Raw genomic sequence first — 21,359 nt, forward strand, 5'->3', positions numbered from 1 at the left:
GGGGAAAATGTCTTCTGAAATGAAAGCATGACCTGATTCTTTTGGTCCATTTTTCCACTCTGTGTGTGTTTTCATGAGGCACTCACTGCTCCTGCACAAGTCCACATACACTACCTGAAGCAAGTTTGAACCTGAGGTTTTGCTTTCTCCCAGTGCTTATGTGTGTGCTTTCTCTCAACAGCCATCAAGGTGAGCTGCATTGGATCCTGTGGGGTGTCTAACAAGATCAATGACACAGCATGGACCGTGGAGGAGCAGTACTTCAACAGCACATTGTCTCTGGCAGACAAAGGTAAGGTTTGCAAAGACGTGGGGGTGATCTGTGATTCTGAGATGGTCTAGAGAAATGCATGATCAAGACTTCAGCATCTTCTTGATGTGAAATACCCCTTCACAGGCTGCCTTGGCCTGTGCACCGAGGGTGGGAGCCAATATTAGAGACTACAAGAGCTTAGGAGGAGCTGTGCAGAGAGGCATCCTGAATAGCCGCAGAACTTGGCAGCCACCCTGCAAACACTGCTTGCACATCCCCTGGCCCTGGTCTGCCTGAAACGGGGCTGCCAGCAGTGACTTCTCTGTTGTTTCAAGGCCCTGTGAACTTCACCCTGCTCTGCTTCCTCTGTGTGTTGTCTGTGGTTGTCACAAAATACTGATCAAAGCTCATCACCAGAAGCCAGTTGCAGGCCAGGAGTAGCTTGCATCGAAAGGGATGCAGACGTGTCACTTCGCCTCCAAGAGAAACGTTGAGAGCATGGCAGAGGCAGCCTGGACAGTAACCACCACACCTCCCACAAGCCGAGATGCCCAGAGATAGCGACAGGTTGTATTATCCTGTGGGGTAAAGTGACACCAGCAGCCTCCGGGGAATCTGGGCTCGAATGAATGCTGTCTTTCTGCTGTTAAATAGGTCAGCCTTACCACAAATAATTCATGCTGTGCCCTGGCTCCTGTTGAAATCAAGACGTGCCAGTATTCACCTGCTGAAGGCAGTGGCTGTAGTGGTAACTGTAACGTGGCAAAAGCCCAGGCTACCAGGAGCTCAGCTCTCTGGTGCTGTTTTATCTAATAACAGGAAATGGGTAAAACTGAAGTGGCAGTTTCTGCTAGCTCAGCAATTTTTCAAGCAGAGCTTTTAGTGTCGAGGGGAGACTGACCTCATCCTCGCAGCAACTGGAGAGCGCTGCTTGCTCTCAGGTCCCAGAGAAGGGAGACAGCTGGCTGGTTCGCCCCTTGGCTTGGCTCATAGCCCAAGGGCTGCAGTTGGAGGTAAACTGCCTGGAAGGGCAATGAAAAATGTGCCTGATTTTGAATGCGGCACCAAGCGCAGCCAGAGACCCCAGCTGTGAACGAGAGCAAAATCCCAGAGGCTTTATAAGGTGCTGCAGGCCATTGAGCTGGGAGGGGCTGCGAACATTTGTGGACTTCTGGAGAGGTTTAAACCTGCAACTGCAGTGAAAAATGCACCTTCCAACTTCTGTTTCTAATATTTAATGATTCAAGGGAGAGCTGTGATACTGTGGTCGGCTCTGTCCTGCTAAAGCTGCGCAGTGGCAAAAGCCAACCAGGAGGTAAGAGTGGGCTGTTTGTTTGCTTTGCAGGCCCTGGGAGATTTTGATAGCTGCTTCGGCAGTCGGCTCTCGTGAGGTTGCCGTTGGGAGCCATCCCCTTGACAGCTAGGACCAGTATGGACTGGGAAGGATAGAAGGAAAATGCATTGATGGCTATGCGCTTTCATGGCTCTGAAGTATCCCCTCTGAAGGCCTGAATTCCAAAGATGCCCAAAATTTGGTATTCCCAGCTCTTGAACTGTTCATGGAAAGCCCTAGTCTTTTGGCTCTTAATTTGCTGGGACCCAGACTCTTGTGTATCGCCTGGTGCAGTGGTGCTATCTGTCAAGCGCCGGTATTGCAGACTCTGCCAGCCTGAGACTTGAGCAGGCGCCCGGGGCTGTGGCAGGGCTGGGCTGCTCGCTCTGCGCTGGAGCCGGTCGTGGAGCTGGCAGCTGCCCGGCTGCGTGCCTGGGGTGTGATCGGGACAAAATGGGCCCGCTGAAGTCTTCCAGAGCTTCCGCAGCTCTGGGCAAGTGAGGCAAGAAACGGTAGTGCATGACCTATCAGGGACATAATGAATGGAAGGGAAAACCTGTCCTGTAGGACTGTAGAGTTCTGCGCTCGAAAGCCGAGGTGTGTTGTAGTGTCATTACTGTCCTGTCTTGCAAAGCTACAGTGCAATTACGGGGAAAAGCCTGGTCCCAGCTACCAGCGATCAGTCTGGAGCAGCGTGCCAGGTGCTTACAGTCACTGGCCTCTGCTCTTCTGCTTTTTGTGTCGAAGCGGACTCAGCCGCCGGGAGCTCTCAGCTGGTGGCTCCCAGCTGCAGGGAAGCAGACAGGGAGAGGGCAGGCAGTCCCTGTGCGTGGGATCACAGCCAAGGGCAGTGCCCGTGGGGCATTCGCTCTTTGTGCGACTGGTACAAGCTCGGAAGTTACTGTCCTGGACTTGCTGTGTTTGCCCCATGCCCCGAGGAGGGAGGGGAACGAGCGAGGGGACGTGGGTGGGAGAGAGCAGCGTTGATGCTGCCTTTGGACCCGAGTCTTCCACCAGAGATGGCTTTGAAACTGTCCCTTGTAATTGCTGCGCTGGCCTGTGCGGATGTGGAAACAAAAGCCCCGGGGGCTGGCACCGCTCCAGCCTGCGGCACGGGGAAGAGAGATAACTGTCTGCTGTCGCAGCCCTCGCCGTGACATTGATGCATGTCCAGGCCGGCGGAGCAGCAGGGAAGCCGGGCTGCTTCTCCATGTCTCTGCCTCCACACGGGCCTGTCTCTGCCTGCCTGCCTCCTCCGAGGGGGCCGCTGGCAGTGAGGCAGCAGCTGGGGTTTGTGAGGGGAGTCGTGCAACGGCCTCGTGGACACGAGCGGCAGGGCAGGCCTCGACGCTGACTCAGCCATGGCGTTTTTAGGCTGCCCAGGAATAGCTCTCAGCTGCTCCAGCCTTTCCTAAACAGAGCGTGAGGGAGCTTCAGGCAGATGGACCATCCCACGGTGCCTGCTCCGCTCAGAGCAGAGCTGTCCCTTTCCCTGTGACTACTGCAAAGGGTGCTCGGCAGGGACGGGCTGCTCCGGTGTCTGGCAGCAAAGCAGTCTGAGGTGCAGTGCCTCCCGGGAGACGCACCCAGCGCTCATGGGTGCTCCCCGGGTGCCTCCCTGCAGGTCTGACACCCACCTGGGTGGGGAAACTGAGACAGGATTGCGCTCTTGGCTCTTGGGACATGGACGTTGTGTTGTGCCATGCTTGCTGAAGCGTGCTGGCAGGAGCCCAGGGTGCAGGTGAGTTAAGGGAGTCAGACGCACTCCTGAGCAAGGACTCCCAAAGGAGTGCGGGGCCAGCCTGGCTGCCAGCCCACACCGCCAGCACGTGTCTCCCTCCCTGGCCAGTGTCGGACAGCCGTGGGCAAAAAGCAGTGAGCACCACAAGCGAAGGTTACTGCGGCTGCAGACGAATACCGCGGTGGCGTACGGGATGGTCCTGCCACGTGCGTAAAAACATGCAGAACCCCCCCAGGGTGAATACGTGCCTATTCCTTCAGGTGAGAGCTGCTGTGTCCGCCCTTCCTTCTCACGCCCTGAAAAGCAAACAGCAGGCGGGCGGGCAGGGCCGCGGGAGGCCCTGTGCACCAGGTGGAGGGGCTGCCTTTCTGCCGTGCTGCAAGAGCATCTTACCCGCAAAGGGGGATGTCACCTCCCAGCAGCACAAATGGAAAATGAATGGAGGAAGGGCCGGAGTTTGTTTCTGCCTCAGAGGACTCTTCTGTTCCTGCGTTCCCCTTCCCTTGTGGCAATGCCGTTAGCTCTCCTTTTTGAACCTGTGCATTAAAAAAAAGCAACGAAGTGAGGGGGAGCAGCGTGTCCCTGCTGGGGGGGAGCTGGCAGCCAGGCTGTGCCTGGGGGCAGAGGGCGATGCCAGGGTCCTGCTGGCACCATCCCAGCTCTCTTGCAGAGGGCTCAGCCAGCCTGATAGCATCGGCTCGGGTGGAGGGAGGATCCCAGGTGTCCCCAAGGCTGTGCAGCCAATGCGTCCCCATCTTGCCGGTCCCTGGCGAGCGGGTCGTGCTCCAGCCAGGCCACAGCAGTGCTGGCACCTGGGGGGACGGTGCAGGGAGGCAGGCTCGGCCTGAAAAACCACCCGCCTCACGCTCTCCCTTCCCACATCCTGAGCAGTAACTTGAAAAAACGAGCTGTGCTCTTTGAGGACATGTGGGGGGAGGGGAGAGGAGGTTTATGAAACTATCGAGGCTTGGATTGCTCTTTAAGCATCTAAGAGTGATTCCGCACTTCTCACCCACACGCCTCCGCATTGAAATAAGCGAGGGGGCAGCTCGTCCTCTGTAGCATCAGCTGTTGCTTGTATTACATGCTGGGTTTTTTGGGTTTTTTAAGGGTGTACATTGTATGAGAGAGGAGGCAGGCCCTGAAATAACCCAGATGTCGGCTTTGGAATGTAACACACTTACTTCAGGCCCTGGCCTCATCCTTAATTTCCCTTCTTGCCCCTTCTGGATCAGCATCCAGGGTGCAGAGGGCTTAGCCTTCCCGCTGGAGCATCTGCAGGTTGGTGATGGGGGTTTTTGCTTCAGAGGTCCCTGCTGGCATCTGTGCTGGCGCGGTGCTTGTCCCCGCTCGAGCAGTGCAGCGTCCGGCTCGGGGAAAGCCTCTCGCTGGGACCGGCGGGGCCGAGCAGCAAGCTGGAGGCAGCAGGCACCCGTGAGCTGCTGGGGGATTGTGCTGGGCCTGTGCTGTAGCCTTGGCAATGACGCACAGGCCAGCAGTTTAATGAACTCGGGCTCTTTACATAAAAGCTGCTGGAAAGTGCTGAGCGTATGAGCTGGCCTGGAGCCCCTCGCCGCCTCGCTGCTCTGTTTGCTGGAGGACACGCTGTGGTGCCCGGAGGTCACTCAGCCCATGAGCAGCTCTTGAGGGAGGCTCATTTTTTGCCTCCTGCAGGGGAGGCCAAGGCAGGATTTGCTTTTCCCACTTGGCCTGGGTTTGACTTGGACACTTGCTCCCTGGTGCTGGTTTTTCTTGGGTCCTCTTTTTGCAAAGAAACGCAATAGGGGTGGGAGGAACCTTGCAAGTGGGGTTGTTGGGTTTCTCTAGGTGTCAGCGGTGCAGGAGACCGAGTACACCAGTTGCAGTTGAGTACAAAATAGCACCACCTGTACGCGCTGCTCTCAGACAGAGAGATGCTTCTCTTGATCCAATATAATGGAGTAATTCAGCTCTGCGGAGGCCTCCCGCTCCTCTTCCCCCTCCCCTGCTGCAGCTTTGGCTGTATTCAACTGGAGAGGAGCGGGTCCATCGTGTGCCTGTACCCACACGGGGCTGTTTTCTTTGGACACCCTGTATCTCTGAGTGCACACACAGCTCTTGCCCTGGGGATGGGTTGTGCGTGCAAAGGTAGACTTTTTTTATTCCCTTTAAATCCTACTTGTACCTGAGTTGAACCCATGCAGGGAGCTGGCTGTAATTTCCAGCTGACCTTACTTTTGGCAGCTTGTTAGTTAGCTAGAAGGTGCTGCAGGGAATTCCTGGCAGCTCCACCTGCTGCCTTTGCTAGCAGATCTCTTGCACAAAGAGCTAAAAAGGGGCAGCTGTGCATCACCTCTTCCCTGGGGTGGTTCTTGGCCGGCCTGGCGCAACACCTTCATGACCAACAGTCGGCACAAGGTGATGATCCTGTCTTCCAGCTGAATTTAAAAAGCTTAGTGACCTAATGAAGCAGGTCTTGAGAGACTTAGGTCTCTTGTTCTGTGTTCAGGAATCACTCTGCGAGCAGGAGGTAGTGAAGCAGTGGGCGATGCTCCTGCCAGGCGAGAGCAGGAGGGTGCCTGTGGCCAGTGGTGGGCTGTTAAGGATGTGCTGATGCCGGCTGCTGGGTTCAGGAGCAGTAACTGTGGGTTTGGCCCAGGAAAACCACATGGAAGGAGCTGCAGCTGGCTTGGGTCACAGCAGCTTCCGCAGCATTTCCCAATTTCTTGCCTCAGTAGACCACTGTTAATCCTTGGAGGTTTTTTGCAGCATTGCCGTACTGCCAGATCCTGCTAATTCATTGAAAATGTCACCAAAACTGCTGACACACAGATTTGTAGGCAGCTGAGCCCTAGCCTCAGTGCTGGGCTTTCTGGGGTGTTTTCTTTCTCAGTCTGTACCTCCTATGTTACAGAAAGGTTTATCTCAGACGCATTAACCGTATCAGGGCACTGGAGGGTGTTCCTACTGTGTGTTTGTGTGCGTGCAGATCCAGCGTGGGCGAGCTGCTGCTTTGAACGGAGCATGGAGCCTGCTGGGGACCGTGCTCCCACCCTGCCAGTGCGGCAGCTCTGCTCGGCTGAGGTGCTGTCGGTAGCAGGAGAGCTCTCGCTTGAGCAACATGAAGCTGAGCTGCACGCCGAGTCTTTCCCCAGCACGTCGGGCTGTGCTTGCCAGCAGGTTGCTCCCTCTGAGGCACCTGTATCTGCTGCAGGGATGGCACTAGCAAATGTGTGTGTTTACTCTCAGTTGTTGCAGTTTGTAATCCCGTGGATTAGCTTAATCCAACAGAGACTCACTTGGAGTCCTCACGCTAAAGCTGCGATGGCCCAGCATTGCCTGAAGTGCCCTGGCACTGACAAAGTTAATGCTTCCCATCAGACGTCTCTCATACAGCCTCCTGTGAGCAAGAGCAGCTCTGACCTTCTTGCTTATGTCTAATATTCAATTTTCTGGACTGCAAAGGTGGACAAGGAGACAGAGGTGGGCAGGGCTGTCAGGACCACAGCGAGAGTGATGCTTCTTTCAGTAGCTGGGGAATCTGTATCCAGTAGCACAGGGCAGGGCTGCCTGTTTGCCCACACAGAAGTGCAAAACTCAAACCTGCTGCTTTCCTGCTCTCCGCTTGCAGAGCCTTGAGAGGAGAGTACCTGAGCTGTGTGTCGGCAGCACTGGTATCAGTTTAACTCAGCACCTTCCCTAGGGAGCACGAGGGCTGAGTTCAGGCAGCAGGAAGACTATATTGCTACAAGCACTGGTAGGAGCACCAGCAGGCACCAGGTACCCTTCCGTACTACATGATTTGGCCAGCACAGTTAATGCATCACTTGCTAAGTAGCCAGAGAGAATTTGCCATATGGCCTGGCCTGCTGTTCCTCTACTATAAGAACCAAAAAAATACGTGTGCTCCAAAGGCTCATCTTGTTCCTGCTCTAGAGCAGCAGCGTCTGCGTGTGCAGCAGGAGGGAGCAGAGCCACTGCTGTCTGCACGGCGGGTACCAGCCTGGAGAGCTGCAGGTTGGGGCAGGAGCCGCAGTTCAGCCGCTCCCGGGTTCCTGTGCCGGGGGTGGAGGGACACCTTCCAGGCTCGTAGTTGTGACTATGGAGCAGATAGCACCCTTCTCTTCGGGGGATGGAAGGAGCAATACACAGAATATTAATCTGTTTTGCCCTAGTCTAGCTGTGGAGAAAGCCTGGCGAGGCAGTGGCGTGCGTTGTACCGCACGCTGCCGCTGCCTGGCCCTACGGACTGCTGTGTGCTGGCTCTCACAGCACACCGGAGCGTGAGGTTTCACAGGGGTGAGTGATAAGGCTTGGCTCAGTTTCTTGTGTTTGTGCATCAGTGACCAAGGCATCTCCCCAACCCTCTTTCTGGCTTCTCTTCCTCCAGCACCGAGCTGGAGGTCCTGGCTTTGTCGTGGTGGCGGTCAGCCTTGCGGACAGACAGCTGTGACTGCCTGTGGCTACCAGCTCCCCAGGGATGGAGGTGCTGGGGCCGGGGGAGCCGACCTGGGAGGAGGCGTTTGGCGGATCCCTGCGGTGGCACTGGTTTGAACATGTGGCCCAGGCAGATCTGGCCCCACCGGTACTGTAAGACTTCCCTGTCTGCATGGGCCACTAACCGAGGGAGTTGCAGAACAGCCCTGGGAAGCCCAGGCAGGATGCAGTGGGTAGGGCCTGGCATCCTTGTTCCTGTGTGGTTGGTTGTCTCCTCCTGAACCCAGCCCTGCCCTGCCCTCCTGCCGGAGCAGAGGCTGCCGGAGGACCTTTCCCAGCCCTTGGCTGGCTGCTGGCTCACCCTGCGCCCGTGCTGGCAGGGCAGGGTGTGGGCAGGCAGCTTCCCCTCGCTCTCGGAGCAATGACGGCATTGAAGGGCTGGTGACTTCCCCTGGCTGTGGCTCCGCCTGGGCAGGGGCCTGGCAGCGCAGGCCAGGGAAGCTGCGCTGCTCAGAGAAGAGCCCGAACCCTTTCAGCACCTGAGCTGTGGCAGAGTAAGCTCAACTTGGATCATTTGTTTAGCAACGTAAATACGTGGCCGTTTTTCCCACGTGCGGTCACGATGGTGTCGTATTTTCCCATGCGGTTGTGCAGCAGCGTGCTGGTTTGCAGCGAGTGTGGGAAAACCTTCGTGGATCAAAGCAGAGCTGTCTGCGGGGAAAGATCGGTGTGTCCAGTGGCTGGGTGAGACCAGGGGCATGGTCACCTCCAGTTTTGCATGGGAACCCCATACAACCCTGGGGAAAATTTCTGTCCCTCCACTGCACATCAGTGTGACCACAGATGCCCCGAGTGCCGTGGGACGGTGCTGCAGCACCGAGGTCTGTTGTGTGATGCAGGGCTGGACTCGGGGCTGCGCTCCCTCTCGCTGCCGACACTTTGCAAGCTCTGATGGCGCAGGGCAGCCCCACCTGGGCCTGGCTGCCTCACGAGGTTACCTCCCGGGGACCCGGCGGAGGACTCGGTGTGAGCCCTCTGGGTCAAGGCGTTTCCTTTCTGCGCATGCTGAGTCCTCCCAGGCCTCATCCACATCCACTGGTACAAGCGAACAACCCCCTGTCCCGGTGTGGAGCAGAGGGGAGCAGCGGAGCTGTGAACAGGAGAGTCCATTTGCCTCCAGACAAATCGCTGGATTCAGGGAAATCTCCAAGGTCACTCTCTGCTTTGCACTGTAAGATGGCTCTTCCGCACCGTTAATGTGTCATTGCTGCTCCTGCTGTCTGGGTTTGTTTTTTTCCTGGCTGTCTGGGGCAGCGGCTCCTTTCCCTCCAGGAATTTTTAAGGAGGATGTTTCTGAAGGCCATGTGGGGGCAGCTGATCTCTGCTGTCTTGGCTCCTATCGGGAGGAAAGGCTGCTGCAGGTATGGCCCCACAGCAGAACACTGCTAATCCAGCTGCCCCTGCTGCCTAATGACTTTCTAGGTATTTTTAGCTGCATGTAAACTTCAGGAAGAGCCTTTTTGTGGCCGAGCACACTGTGGCCTTTGTTCAGGCTTCTGGGAATTGGGAGGTAACAGCTCAACACGGCTGCAGTAGCTTGCACAGCCCTTTCCCCTCACAGTGTGTTTGCAAGCTGCTCAGGAGCATTGCAGCCTGCTGCTTGGGGCTGTCAGAGACCCCTCGAGCGATGCTGAACTCCTGCTGACCTGCTCTCGCCCGTGCGGTCTGCGGCTTGCTTTGGCAAAGCTTCTGGTTCAGGAGCTGCTCAGAAAGGAGCTTTCAGAAAGGGCTGCTCCTCCTGGGTATCTGCATGTGACAGTGGCTGTTAGAGGGAACCTTCTCGTCTCCCTTGCAAAGTCAACTTGCAGGTGGACTTAGCACATTAAGTGTCCTGGATCTTTACTTGAAGCTCTCAGGCTGGAGGGATAAAGGCAGTAAGTGGCTTCCCATGGGTTTTGTTTGGGCCCTTGCTACTTGGATGCTGGTGTTGTACAGCGGATGCAGCCGGGCAGGCAGGACAGTTCTGTGTGCTGCGCATGATGCCACGTGTCCCCTGCCGTGGTCCAGGGATCTCTCCAAGGCACGTGTATGGCTAGCGGGGCACGTGTTGCCCTGTCCTGCCATCGCGGTGGCTACATGGGACGGGCAAGCACTGCGAGTGTCCCTCACAGGGTGCTGAGGTGGCTTTCACTGCTGTTTTCCACGTGAGAGGTCCCTGGGTGTTGGGGCAACGTCAGCCTGTGCCCTGCCTGTGCTCATGGGATGGCTGGGACAAGGAAAATTGTATATTTTCCCCATTATGTCAAGAGTAGTCAGCACTTGGAAATGGAAGCTCAGCCTTTAGGAGCAGAGTTGCCAGCTGGGCTGTTTAAAAGCAGTTGCCACCTCCCTTCGCACTGTAAGGGCGGACTCAGCTTGGGACTCACCAACTTGCCACCTGCCAAAGGCACCAGACACATGGCAAAAGACCAAGATGGCTTTGTAATCCCAGGCAAGTTGGACACGGAACCTCCGCTGTGTCTATGCTGGAGGAGCTTCTGCCAGGAGAGGCAAGCAGAAGCCTGAGGAGCAACTCGGTGTGGGGTTGCTGGTAAATATCTGCCTCTCCTCCTGCCTGCAGCGGGAGGCAGGCAGGACCCAAGCTTGCCGGCGGTCTCTACTGCCTTGTTGCTCTGCTGCCAGGCGCTCTGGATTGTGCCCGTCTTTCACTGGAGTCTCCCGTCTTGGTCAGGATCATCTCTTTTTCTTCATCTTATTTGTATTAACCTTTGTCTCTGTAATAGCTCTGGCACTGAATTCCAACACCCCTCCTGCTTTCTGTGCCAGCAGGCTTCTTGAAATGCCGAGGGTGCTACAGCCAGGACTGGGAGTCCCCAGCCAGATGCAGGGCTGAGGGTGCTGCCACCCATCGTAGCCCCTCCACCAGCAACCTGCCCAGACAGCTTCCGTGCTTGCAGTAAGGGCAAGAAATGCAGGCGTTCAGCTGGAAGTTGGGGCTCTGTGAGCAGCCGGCCGTTCGTTAGCTGTGCTAGCAAACGAAGCTGCATGTGGTGGTGTCTGCACCTATGGGTGGGACCTGGGTGCTTGGTCCAGCCTGCTGGAAAATTCCCTGTACGTGGAGGATCTCGGGGCTGGCAGAGAGGTGCTTCTCTCTTTGGGGGAAGGAGAGTGTGGGCTGGAAAGAGCAGGTCTGAAAACAAGAGCTACTGCTAATTGCCTGCAGCATCTCTCTGCTTAATGGAGTGGAGAATAGAGCTCGCTGTGTTTCCCTGGCTCCTCACTCGGCACAGGGCTGAGATCTGGGCTATCATGGCCGTGAGCCAAGCACTGCTGCGATGCCCTTGGCACGCATGAGCTGCGACGGGGCATGACTTCAGTCTGGGGTAGCTGGTCTTTGGAACTCATCACTGGCTGTGAAGAGCAGGAATGGCCTTTCCTAGCCCTCGAGGGCCTCTTGTTGCAAGCAGGAGCTGCATGAGGGGTTTGCAGCTGCTCCCTACCCCAGGTGGGGTCAGCACTTGGGCTTGGTCTGAGCTATTGGGGTGGTCAGCCCTGACCGGGCAATTCTCATCCGGCGACTTACTCGGAGGCCGGGTTACCTGTGTGGAAACTGCATCAGTGCCACCAAGTCACGCGGCAGCTCCGACAGCCGAACCGCATCCTCTGCAAGTGGTGCTGGCCATGCGCGTTGCTGGGAGAGCGTATTGCCTTGCTTGGTGTTGTGTTGGGAGCAACCACCAGGACCCCTGGTATTCTGCAGGGGGTTAGAAACTGCGAACACAAAGTGCTCCCGGGTTCACTTCCAGCCTGATTTTCTGTTGGTGCACATGAGCTGGGCAGGAGCTTGCTCAAAATTACTTGTTGGATCATGCCGCCTGTGATGTAGAAAAGGGACTTTCACTTTGTGGAGTCTGTGAGCAATTCCTAAGGGTCCTGGAAAGGCTGCAAAGTTTCATGCTCCTAGCAGGAGATTTGAAATCACTGCCTGCATGCTCGTCAGGGGCTCTGCGGGTCAGACAGCTGGAAAGTCTCCAGGTCTGGTGGAAACTCAGTGGCCACTATCTTCTGGGACTCCCATCTCCCTCCCTTCTGCATTGCAGTAGCAGGACTTGCTCCCTCTCCCTTTCAGATGGAGCAAGTCCCCTTACTGTAATGCAGAAGATGCACCGGAGAGTTGGTGTATTCCAGTTTATTGATTCACTTTCCAAAAGTTAAGGGTAGTGGGTGTAAGATCAAGGCTGAATAGTGCCCAATAAAAGGCAGAAGCCCCTACAGCAGCAAAACAAGCACTGGGTTAGTTGAGTCATTCATATTAGCCAGGCTTTACTCCGTAACAACAAGCCACGGCACCTGCTAAATCTCAAGCTACTGCCTTTAGCGGAGCGAGGCTTCCCAAGAGGGGAAGGGGAGAAGCTGTCCCACGGCTCCGGGCCTGCCCCAGCTTTGCGAGGCGTCAGGCCTGGCTTTGTGCCTCCACCTGGCGACCAGAGCGGGTGTTGCAGTTCAGCCGGATTGGGTTTTATTTGGGGATCACCAGGGAGGTGTTCTGGGTGGGGTGATGGGAACGAGCAGGTCTTGCTCCTCTCTGTAAGGACAAGGTGTATAAATAGACATCTCTTTGCTTTCTCCTGCCTTGCCTTTGTAGCGATATGCAATGGGATGCTTGTCGTGACTTGTCCCGCCTGCCTTCGCGCTGCAGGCGGGATGCACGCTGACTGGGGTGTCCTTAGGTCCCCGCGGGGCGGCTGAGGATGAAGGATGCACCGAGTCAAATGCCACCCCCCCCGGCCTCCTACCTGGATCGCGGTGTTGGCAGGGGCAGGTTTACCCTTCTCTCTTCCCCACCTCCTCCTGTCACATAATCCACTTAATCCCCTGACGATAGGACTCTATTACTGTCAGCTCTGCGGAGCCAGTATTGCTGACGGGCAAGCTGTCCCTTCCGTCTTGCATCAACAAAAGAGCTAGCCAAATCCCCAAATCCGGAGTCTTGGTGCCTCCAGCAGTGATCCTACAAAACAGATAAACACAGCTTGATTTAATAGGTATCCAGGTCTCCTCTTAGCCACTTTAAAAACAAAACCTCTCATGTTTACAGGTATTTAACAAATGTGGATAAACCTTAGTGCTTTTCTTACCGAAGGCAACTTTGGGAGCTGCTTGATGTTACCGGGTCACACTGCGGGTCCAGTTCAGCCGTCACGCTGCCCTGGGAGGGAATCCGGAATCTGGATGGGAGTGCCGGAGGGTGGATGGGGTCAGGGAGTCTGAGTCTGTACCTGTTGTTTTAGCTGTGTGCTGAGTCTTGGCTCTGATCTGCATCCTCAAGGCTGCTGTTGAAGAAAACCAGTGTTGAGGTTTTAACGTTGTGGAAATCTTTTCCTTGGCTCCTGTTGTCTAAGCAGCGGGGCTGAGGTATTGCAGGTCCCTCCTTGTGACCGGGGATGGCTTTAGGCCTGGGAGAGGGACCTTTGGTTCTAGCTCCTGAACACACTGCAGTCTGTGTGGGGCTTGGTGTGTGGCTAAGGCTGTAATGGCTTGATGCCCACCAGGCCTCCTTAGCACCCTCGGACAGTGCCTGTGTGTTCTCGCCTTCTCCCTGACTGGCTGTAGCCAACTTGAGGAAAGATGAACACACAACATCCCTTCCTCATGCCCTGTGTCAGTAGTCTGGGGCTAACTGCTTGCTGTGGCACTGGGATCCCTTAAACCCTGCCTCAGCTTACCTTATTTCCAGGGTATCTTAACCTAGAACCAGTCACTGGGAATGGGGACCTCTCCTGTCCCAAGGAGAGGTGGGTGGCAGCAGATGCTTCTGTTGGCTCAAGCACTGCGCATTGGCTCTGGAGTTGTCCAGTGGGCTCTAGGCAGCTGAACAAGCTGTGTGTCGCTCCCCAGGTAGTGGTCTCTCCAGAAGATCACGCTCACCAGAAGATCACACCAAGGCAATGGCCTGTCCCACTTACCTTTTCCTCTTGTTTCCTGCAGGGGTCCTGACAGCTGGAGAGCACAACTTTCCCTTCCAGTTCCTGCTGCCAGGTATGATGCCGATAAATGGCTGAAGGCACTTGCGTGTAAGCCTTGGCTTTTGCAGCCTCTTGAGCTGTGCTGAGCAGGACTTGGGCTGGATGGCAAAGGCAGGCTGGCAGCTTGGCCCGGAGATGCTAGAGGGAGTGTAAGGTCAGCCGCAGACAGCAGAGGAGCTTAGACCTTCTGTGTTGGTGCAAAGCTGGGTCTGAGCTGTTGCTGATGCCTCTCCAAGCGTGACCCCGTGAGGTCTCTGGGTATGCGCGGGGGCCATGCCCTCAGAGAGAGGATCTCTGCTCTTGAACTTGTGGTTGCAGAGGATCCCTTCTGCAAGGAGGTTGCAGCAAGGTCTCCAAGTGACTTAACTGTTCAGTCCCAGGTCTTTTGGCAGGGGGATCCCTGACTCTAAAGTACTTGTGGAACTCTTTAGGTGAAGAGGAAAGCCGTTTAAAGAGACTAGCTATTTCCAGTTCAGAAACGCTTGGCCTGACTCAGCCTTATGATCCTTTTCTTTCTCTTTACTCCAGCCTCTGCTCCTACATCATTTGAGGGCCCTTTTGGCAAGGTCCTCCATCAGGTGAAAGCTGTGATAGACACACCTCGCTTCTCCAAGGACTACAAGTGCAACAAGATTTTCTATGTTCTCTGCCCTCTCAACTTGAATGACATCCCTGACATTGAGGTAAGAACAAGGAGGAGCGTGGCTGGGAAGTGCCAAGGCTTCAGGACTTGTCCTTGTCCTGTGTTCTGTCTGGGGAATAATTGTGTGGTTGGACAAGTGTCTGATTGCATGCCCTGACTGTGCAAGAGCAGAGCAAGGACTCCTGATCTGTCCTGCCTTGCCATTCACTGCTCCAAGTGATTTTTGACTCTTCTGCACATTGCTTTGAAAGATTTAGGTGAATTTTCAGCATGCGGAGAGAGGCGTTGGCCCAATAGCAGCAGGTGCTGGTAGAGACCTGGGTTTGGGGAACTTACTTTGGAGGGAAGAGTGACTAATAGGACAGCAAATCTGGGGGGATGAAGAAGTGAGATCTGTTGCCTGTGGCAGTGCTGTGTTGCTGGTTCTTTGTGTCCTCTTAGACCAGATATTTCTGCTTGCTTGTTTTGAATCTCTTGAGTGTTTTTCTGGAAGCTCTGACTCTCTTGAGCCATCATCTCTGTCTCTCTGCTCTTCTGCAGCAGCCCAACACTATGTCAATCACCAAGAAGTTCAACTACAAGCTTGTGAAAAGTGGCAACATTATCTTGACCGCCACCTCGGATCTGAAAGGGTACATCGTAGGGCAAGCAATCCAGCTCCGCACCGACATAGAGAACAAATCGGGCCGGGACACCGGGGCTGTGGTAGCCAGTCTGCTCCAGGTAAGCATCCGGAAGGGTGATTCTTCAGCTTGTGCTGGTACTCCACCCCCCTGAGGCCTCTGTGAAACTGGGGCAGTTCTCACCAGTGTGCATCTCTGCTGCGTGTGGCTGGGAGGTGGCAGCAAGGAGTCCTGACCTCTGGCTAACTCTGTTTCTCTTTACCTTCCTGGGGAAAGAGGGGTAGAACTTGTCTTGCTTATACCAGCTCTATCATATAATAATGGGTATTTCTGCTCTGTAACATGCGTGTTAGGTTTGTGCTCATGCTTATTTGACAAAGCAGTTGGGTGGTTTTGTGTCGTGATTTAAGTTTGCAGGAGACAGAAGAGCATCTGCAGTCTTTCTGCTAGCTGTATATTCTCCTGTCTGTACAGAAAGTGGCCTATAAATCCAAGCGCTGGATTTATGACCTGAGGACCATCGCGGAAGTGGAAGGCTCAGGCGTGAAAGCCTGGAAGCACGCAGAGTGGAAGGAGCAGATCCTTGTTCCAGCACTGCCCCAGTCCATTCTGCAGGGCTGTAGCCTCATACATATCGACTACTACATCCAAGTGAGTACCTGAGTGCTCCTGGGGAGCTCCAGTGGGCTGTGCTGCAACTTCTGTGCTCTCTTCTGGGTTGAGCTCAATCGCTGAACTCCGTAGCTCTGTGGTGTGGGTGGCCTTTGCGTCAGGTGAACCTTCCCAGCACAAGCTCTAACGAAGAGGATGCCACTGTTTTTTCTTCTCTTACAGATTTCCCTCAAGTCTCCAGAGGTTTCAGTCACTCTCCCCATTTATATCGGTAACATTGCTGTGAACAGGGTGCCTCTGAGCCCCTCCCGGTCCATCCAGCACATCCCATCTGCAGTGGTACCCAGTGCACCGCCGGAGGAAGAGGAGACTGCCAGTGGTTATCACCCCATGGACAATGTCTCGATCCCCACCAAAAGCCATTCCCAGCAGCAGCCATTTAGCTACGCCCCAGGACTGAGCTTCCAGGAGATAAGGGTGGACTCAGAGCAGACGGGCTCCCCAAACCACCCCACGCTCTGCTTGTCAACAGGAGCCACTGTCCCTTACTACGCTGAGGGGAACGTGGTGCCTGTCCCCACAGCCAGCTCCCTAATTTTGCCTCCCGAGTACAGCACGTGGGGCTACCCATACGGTGAGCAGCCCGCTCCTGAGACCTACACGGGCTGGCAGCATGGCGGTAAACGTCTCCTACCACAAGAATCTCTTTGCTGGCTGTGAACTGGGTGGGAATATAGGGATGTCAGCCTGCCGGGGACTGATGTCAGAAGGGATCATGAGGTTTCTCTGCCTGCTTTAGTCTCCAGAGGAGTCCCCTCTAACAGCTCTAAAAGCCCGTTGTCCATTCCCACGTCTACTCCTGTGCCTGCCCCGGGCTCATCATGAGAGGATCTCCCTGTTCTTAAATGAGCTTTCAGCCTCCCACTGATAGAAAAACAACTTGGCTTGTGGTGAGGCTGGTGGGAGCAGAGCCAGGAAAATGATGTAACTGAAATCCTCTGTCTGACTTGGAGTGGGCCTGCAGCTGGTCTGAAGACACAAGCCGTGGGGGTGGGAGCTGAGAGACTGTCCAGGGTGGAAAAGGTGGGGGAAATCCCAGCATGCTGGATTCCTGGAGCCGTGCTTGTCCCAGGTGGCTGGGGTGGCAGGGACCAGCAGCGTCTGTTAGCACAGACAGACTGTTAGCACAGTCCTACCCAAATAAACCCGCCTGTTGGCACTGGGGTCACAAGACACTCAATGTGGTGCTTCAGCCTGGGCTTGGGGCACACGGAGCATGGGTCAGCTATGATCTGGAGGTGCTGGAGTACATGAGGATGCTTGTGAAAGAAGGGCAGGAACAGAACAAGACTTTGAGGTGCTGATTTTAACCCCTGTAGGCATCAGGACAGGGAGGGACTGGCTGGCTCAAATTCTGTGTGTGCACACACAAACCCCATATATTTCAGTGGGGCAGGTTGTAGGGTCCTGGAGAGAGAGTGCCTGCATGCATGACACCTGTACATGGTAGCAGTTTGCTTTACTGTGCACCGAGTTACAGAGACCGAGGTGAAGGGAACCTCCCAAACACCCACCATAACTGCTCTTATTCTTTCTTTCCCCCGCAGAGGCACCTCCATCCTATGAGCAGAGCTGCAGCAGTGCCACCTCCAGCATCAGCAACGGCAACTAGCCCCTCCTGCTTCGAGTCCCGCTGGCGCTGCCCACCCCCAGGCGCCACGGTTCACCTGCCTACTGCAAAGTCTGGTACAGCACAAGGCGTTTTATCTCTGTGGCTGCTTGGTGGAGTAAATGGCACATCCCAGCCTGGGCTTTTTAAGTCTCTTTCTAGGGAGGGGGAAAAAAAAACCACAAAAAGGGCAGCCAAAGCAGCCTGTGTGCGTGTGTAGGAGAGGTCTGGGAAACAGAACCATCTCCTTCTGCTGCACCAAGTGCTGCAGAACTGGTTTTGCCCCAGGGATGCCCTCTGCAGCAGCCTGTGTTTAAAGTACTGTAGTCAACACTAACTGCTTTACTATCAAAGCACCTGCGATGCCTTATCTGAAATGCTCCTGACTTGGCATGTCTCCATGAAGGCTGGGCTGTGTGGACTTCCTCTTCTCTTTTAGGGGCCATGTGCTCTCCAGAAATGGTTTTGACAGCCCTTCCTCCTTGTCCTTGTAGGTCCTAAGTCTAGCTGAAACAGGAGGCTTCTTGGAGTAAGCAGGTTTGGAAGGTCAGGGACTCTTAAAAAGCCAAAAGCACAAGCCCTCACTATACCTGTGTTGTGGGGTGACGGGCAGCCTTTAGTCCTCTCGCAGTGGGCTGCACCGCTGCCTGCATGCGGTGAGAGGAGAGCAGGCTCTGGCACTGGGGAGCTCGCTGGGGCACTTGCTTATAACCCAGGAGGCCCTGATGAGCTGTGGAGAGAGAGCCCGCTGTTAACCGTGGGCTTCTGGCCTTTTTCTGCAAGGGTGACTTTTCTCGGAAGAGCCCTGTAGGAGACAGTCCATCTTTGCTCGCTGCTAGACCGCAGCGCCCGGGATGAACAGTGCTAGTCAGTCTGCAAGCGGGGGGACCAGACTCCTGTGTCCCCTCTCCCACCCCTGCAGGGTGTCCTCTCCATCCCAGCTGCCGCTGCCTTTGGCAGGCCAGGATTACATGACAATCAAGTTACAAAAGTCTGTTCGATGCTACCTCTGAGTCTGCCCGAGGCCCCCGTCCGTGGAAGCCCTTCCTTTGGGGATGACCCTCCCTCGAGGCTCAGCCTGGCATCTCTCGCAGGAGCGGTCACTGCTGCCAAGCCCGTGTGTGAGGGTGCTTGGCCCTGGGGACTGTCCTCTCCGTGTACTGGTTTACCGCTTGTCTCCTGAGCCGCCTCTCGAGCCACAGCAGGATGCGAAAATGAGCGAGTGGGAACACAAACTGCTGCGCCTCATTTGCCGCCTCTGCTGGACCTGGCAGGTTGGGGGAAGAAGCTGGTGGATGTAAAACAAGATTTTACTTTTGCGCTTTTTTTATTCCCCCCCTTTTGTTTAGCTTTTTTTAGTATTGACTGCCCAAGCTGAGGAAACCACAAACCAGATACTTAAGAGCTGCAAGCATCCAGCCACGGCTGAAATTGTGGCCTGCAGGCCTTTGGCAGTCTGAGAATTGGCGTCCTCACGCTGGATGGGCAATATCTAACAAACCTGTTGGGAGCACTACAGCCTCTGCACACCCCTGGCAGGCAGCTGGGGACAAGCCCTGCTTTGCACTCTTTCTTTGCAAATGCTTTTTTTTTTTTTTTAAGTGTTGAATTGCTTTAAGGATAGCGTAGAGAAGGTGCCGTTCTGAGCAGTGCTGGCACAACATGCACCAATGTTGATAGAATGATTGTCATGGTCCTTGAATATATATATATAAGATGAAGTTTTGTTTTTAATGATTACATTCATAAATACAAATTTTAATGCTGTATTTAATAAATTATTCTAAGAGAAATGCTGTGCTTTTTCATCCATTTGTGATGCTTATCCATGTGCCTGTTCATGCCAAATCCAGGAATGCACCTCGCTGATTTGTTACAAAACGCAGCAAGTTTTCTTGCTCTCACCAGGAAGGATGGTGACTTCTGCCAAGGCAGCTCAGGGAAAACAAGCACGCTGCAGCCTGACCGCGATGCTGAGCTCCTAGTTCCAGATGGCTGGAGGGAGTCTGGCACCATGTGGGCTCGGCTCTGGAGAGAGCAGCCACTGCACTGCTGCTTCCCCGGCTCTGTGTCCTGACACCGTGGTTTGTCCCAGTGCCCCACAGGTCTCGGGCAGTGCTCTGCTGTCTGACTGGAGAGGTGGGCTGGGGGGAGGAAAGGGAGAGTGGACTCTCCCTTCAGGAGGATGGAGATGGGACAGCTACGGTCTGTCTGGAAGGGCTGGAGACCATCAGCCCATGTCCTCTCCTAAAGAGCCATTTGAAATAAACTTATTAAAAATGGAAGAAGGCTCCTCCCCCTACCCACAGTTTGGTGATACCATGTCTGAAGCATGTAGGTGTTGCCCAGATGTTGTTGCAAGTAGCCTGAGGTGTGATCTGAGTCTCAGACACAACGATCCTCCTTCACCTTCTGCTCAACTTACACTTCTGCCCGACTTTTATTATTTAAGACTCTCTCCTTTGCCTGGTCTGTGCTTGCCATGAAAAGTGTTCCTGAACAGGAACGCAGGAGGTCAAAGGCAGGGGCTTGTTTGTTCCTGACTGTATGTCTCTTCCCCAGTGCTGCTCCTCTTCCTCCAGTTAGTTGAACCTGTTTTGCCTACTCAGCCCATAGCTCCTGTGGTCTTCCTTGCTGTCGGCAGTATGTATCCCTCCTTTCAGGCCTCGACCCAAATCCCTTCCACACCTCTGGAAAAATTCCTATGAGCTTTTGATGCTTCTGTACGTGCTGGGTTGGGCTACAGTCTCCTGACCCAGCTGGGGGCTGGGAGAGGCAGCCTGGGCTGGGACTGGGTTCCTGGTTCCTTGTTCTCCACCCCTGAAGCTGAGCTGCTGGTGATGCGTCCAGCCCATGTTCCTTGGCTGGAAAACTTTAATGCTGTTTGGTTACTGTGGCCAGAGCCACTAGGATGCCCTTCTGCATCCCCAGCCAGCATCTGTCCTCCTCATTTAACCTTTACAGTTGGGAACGCACTGTTCATGGTGGAGAGGAGAAGCCAGCTGTCTCTCACGCAGCTCCTGGCTTGTGCCCTGCGTCTCTGCACTGCTCTGGTGCACCTCAGCTTCCTCACCTGAACTGTATATGCTACAAATTGGTCCTTCAGCACCTCTTGCTGTACACAGTGTCCCCTGTGCAAAGCAAGGAGCAAGTGGGCACGGTCTTCTTCACTGGCAAGGAGTGTCCACCTCTGCTGGCTGCTGTGGTGGGAGCAGGAAGGAGTCTGAGCTAGACCTCATGGTGGTCCTTGTTCTTGTGGATGCTGGGGCTGGCTGGGTACGCACAGCTGCTGCAGGGAGAGGTCTGTCTCGGACCAGCGAGGCGGCTCTGGCTGGGGTGCAGCAGGGTATCACCCCAAGTTTGTCTCTGAGCAACCTCGCTGTTGTGCAAGTGGGCAGAAATAACCGGCAAAGCGCCGTGGTTTGCAACGTTCCTGCCCAGCCGTGCCTGCTCCCCAGCGCTGTGGCAGGGAATTGAAGCCTGACACAAAGAGCCTTGTTTATGTTGCATTCCCCCCTCTGAACGGGTCCAGGGCTGCAGGATGGAGGAGTTAGTCCAGCTCTTCTTAAACCTACTCGCAGCTGTGGCCCCAGGGCGCTACGGCAGCAAGGTCCTTGGGGTACTTTGGACGAGCATGATGAGTCAAAACCCAACGTTTGGGGTTGAGTCTATTCCCCTCTGGAGAGGGAGAGAGGACAATTGCTCTGTCCTCTGCCTCACTGCTGGCTCCCTTCTCTGCAGCCTCTCCAGCTTCAACCTCTAAGTCACGGGCAGCTCCTGTAGGCCCTGGGTCACCCCTCTCTCCTCTTTCTGAGCTCTGGAATAAAGAGGAAAAAAGCCCATTTTCTGCCCTCAGCTCTGGGTAAAAAACTTCAGCTGGTTGGAATTCATTCAAATTCCTGGCTCAAATTTTTAAGCAATGGTTTTTTGGTTTTGTTTGAAATGGGGAGGGGAAGTGGGTGAGCTAATTGTTTCCAAACTCAGCATTCAATGGAAAATACCAAAAGTATCATCTGTCCTTTTTTTTTTTGCTGCTGCTGCTT

General features: G+C 54.9%; 1 protein-coding gene across 1 annotated transcript in view; it reads left to right on the forward strand.

Annotated features, from left to right (window-relative positions):
• ARRDC1 (arrestin domain containing 1) overlaps positions 1 to 17,319 on the forward strand; it is a gene marked incomplete at both ends in the record, with an annotated part of 35,808 nt that extends 18,489 nt beyond the window's left edge. Inside the window, 7 exons of the mRNA XM_082009176.1 lie at positions 182 to 292; positions 13,732 to 13,782; positions 14,298 to 14,452; positions 14,953 to 15,135; positions 15,510 to 15,686; positions 15,870 to 16,281; positions 17,255 to 17,319. Coding sequence (XP_081865302.1) covers positions 182 to 292; positions 13,732 to 13,782; positions 14,298 to 14,452; positions 14,953 to 15,135; positions 15,510 to 15,686; positions 15,870 to 16,281; positions 17,255 to 17,319 — 1,154 coding nt within the window. The remainder of the gene's footprint in view (positions 1 to 181; positions 293 to 13,731; positions 13,783 to 14,297; positions 14,453 to 14,952; positions 15,136 to 15,509; positions 15,687 to 15,869; positions 16,282 to 17,254) is intronic.
• Between the last annotated feature and the right edge of the window lie 4,040 nt (positions 17,320 to 21,359).

This window comes from Phaethon aethereus, assembly GCF_964289735.1.
Source record: "Phaethon aethereus genome assembly, chromosome: 20".
Classification (NCBI taxonomy): Eukaryota; Metazoa; Chordata; class Aves; order Phaethontiformes; family Phaethontidae; genus Phaethon; species Phaethon aethereus.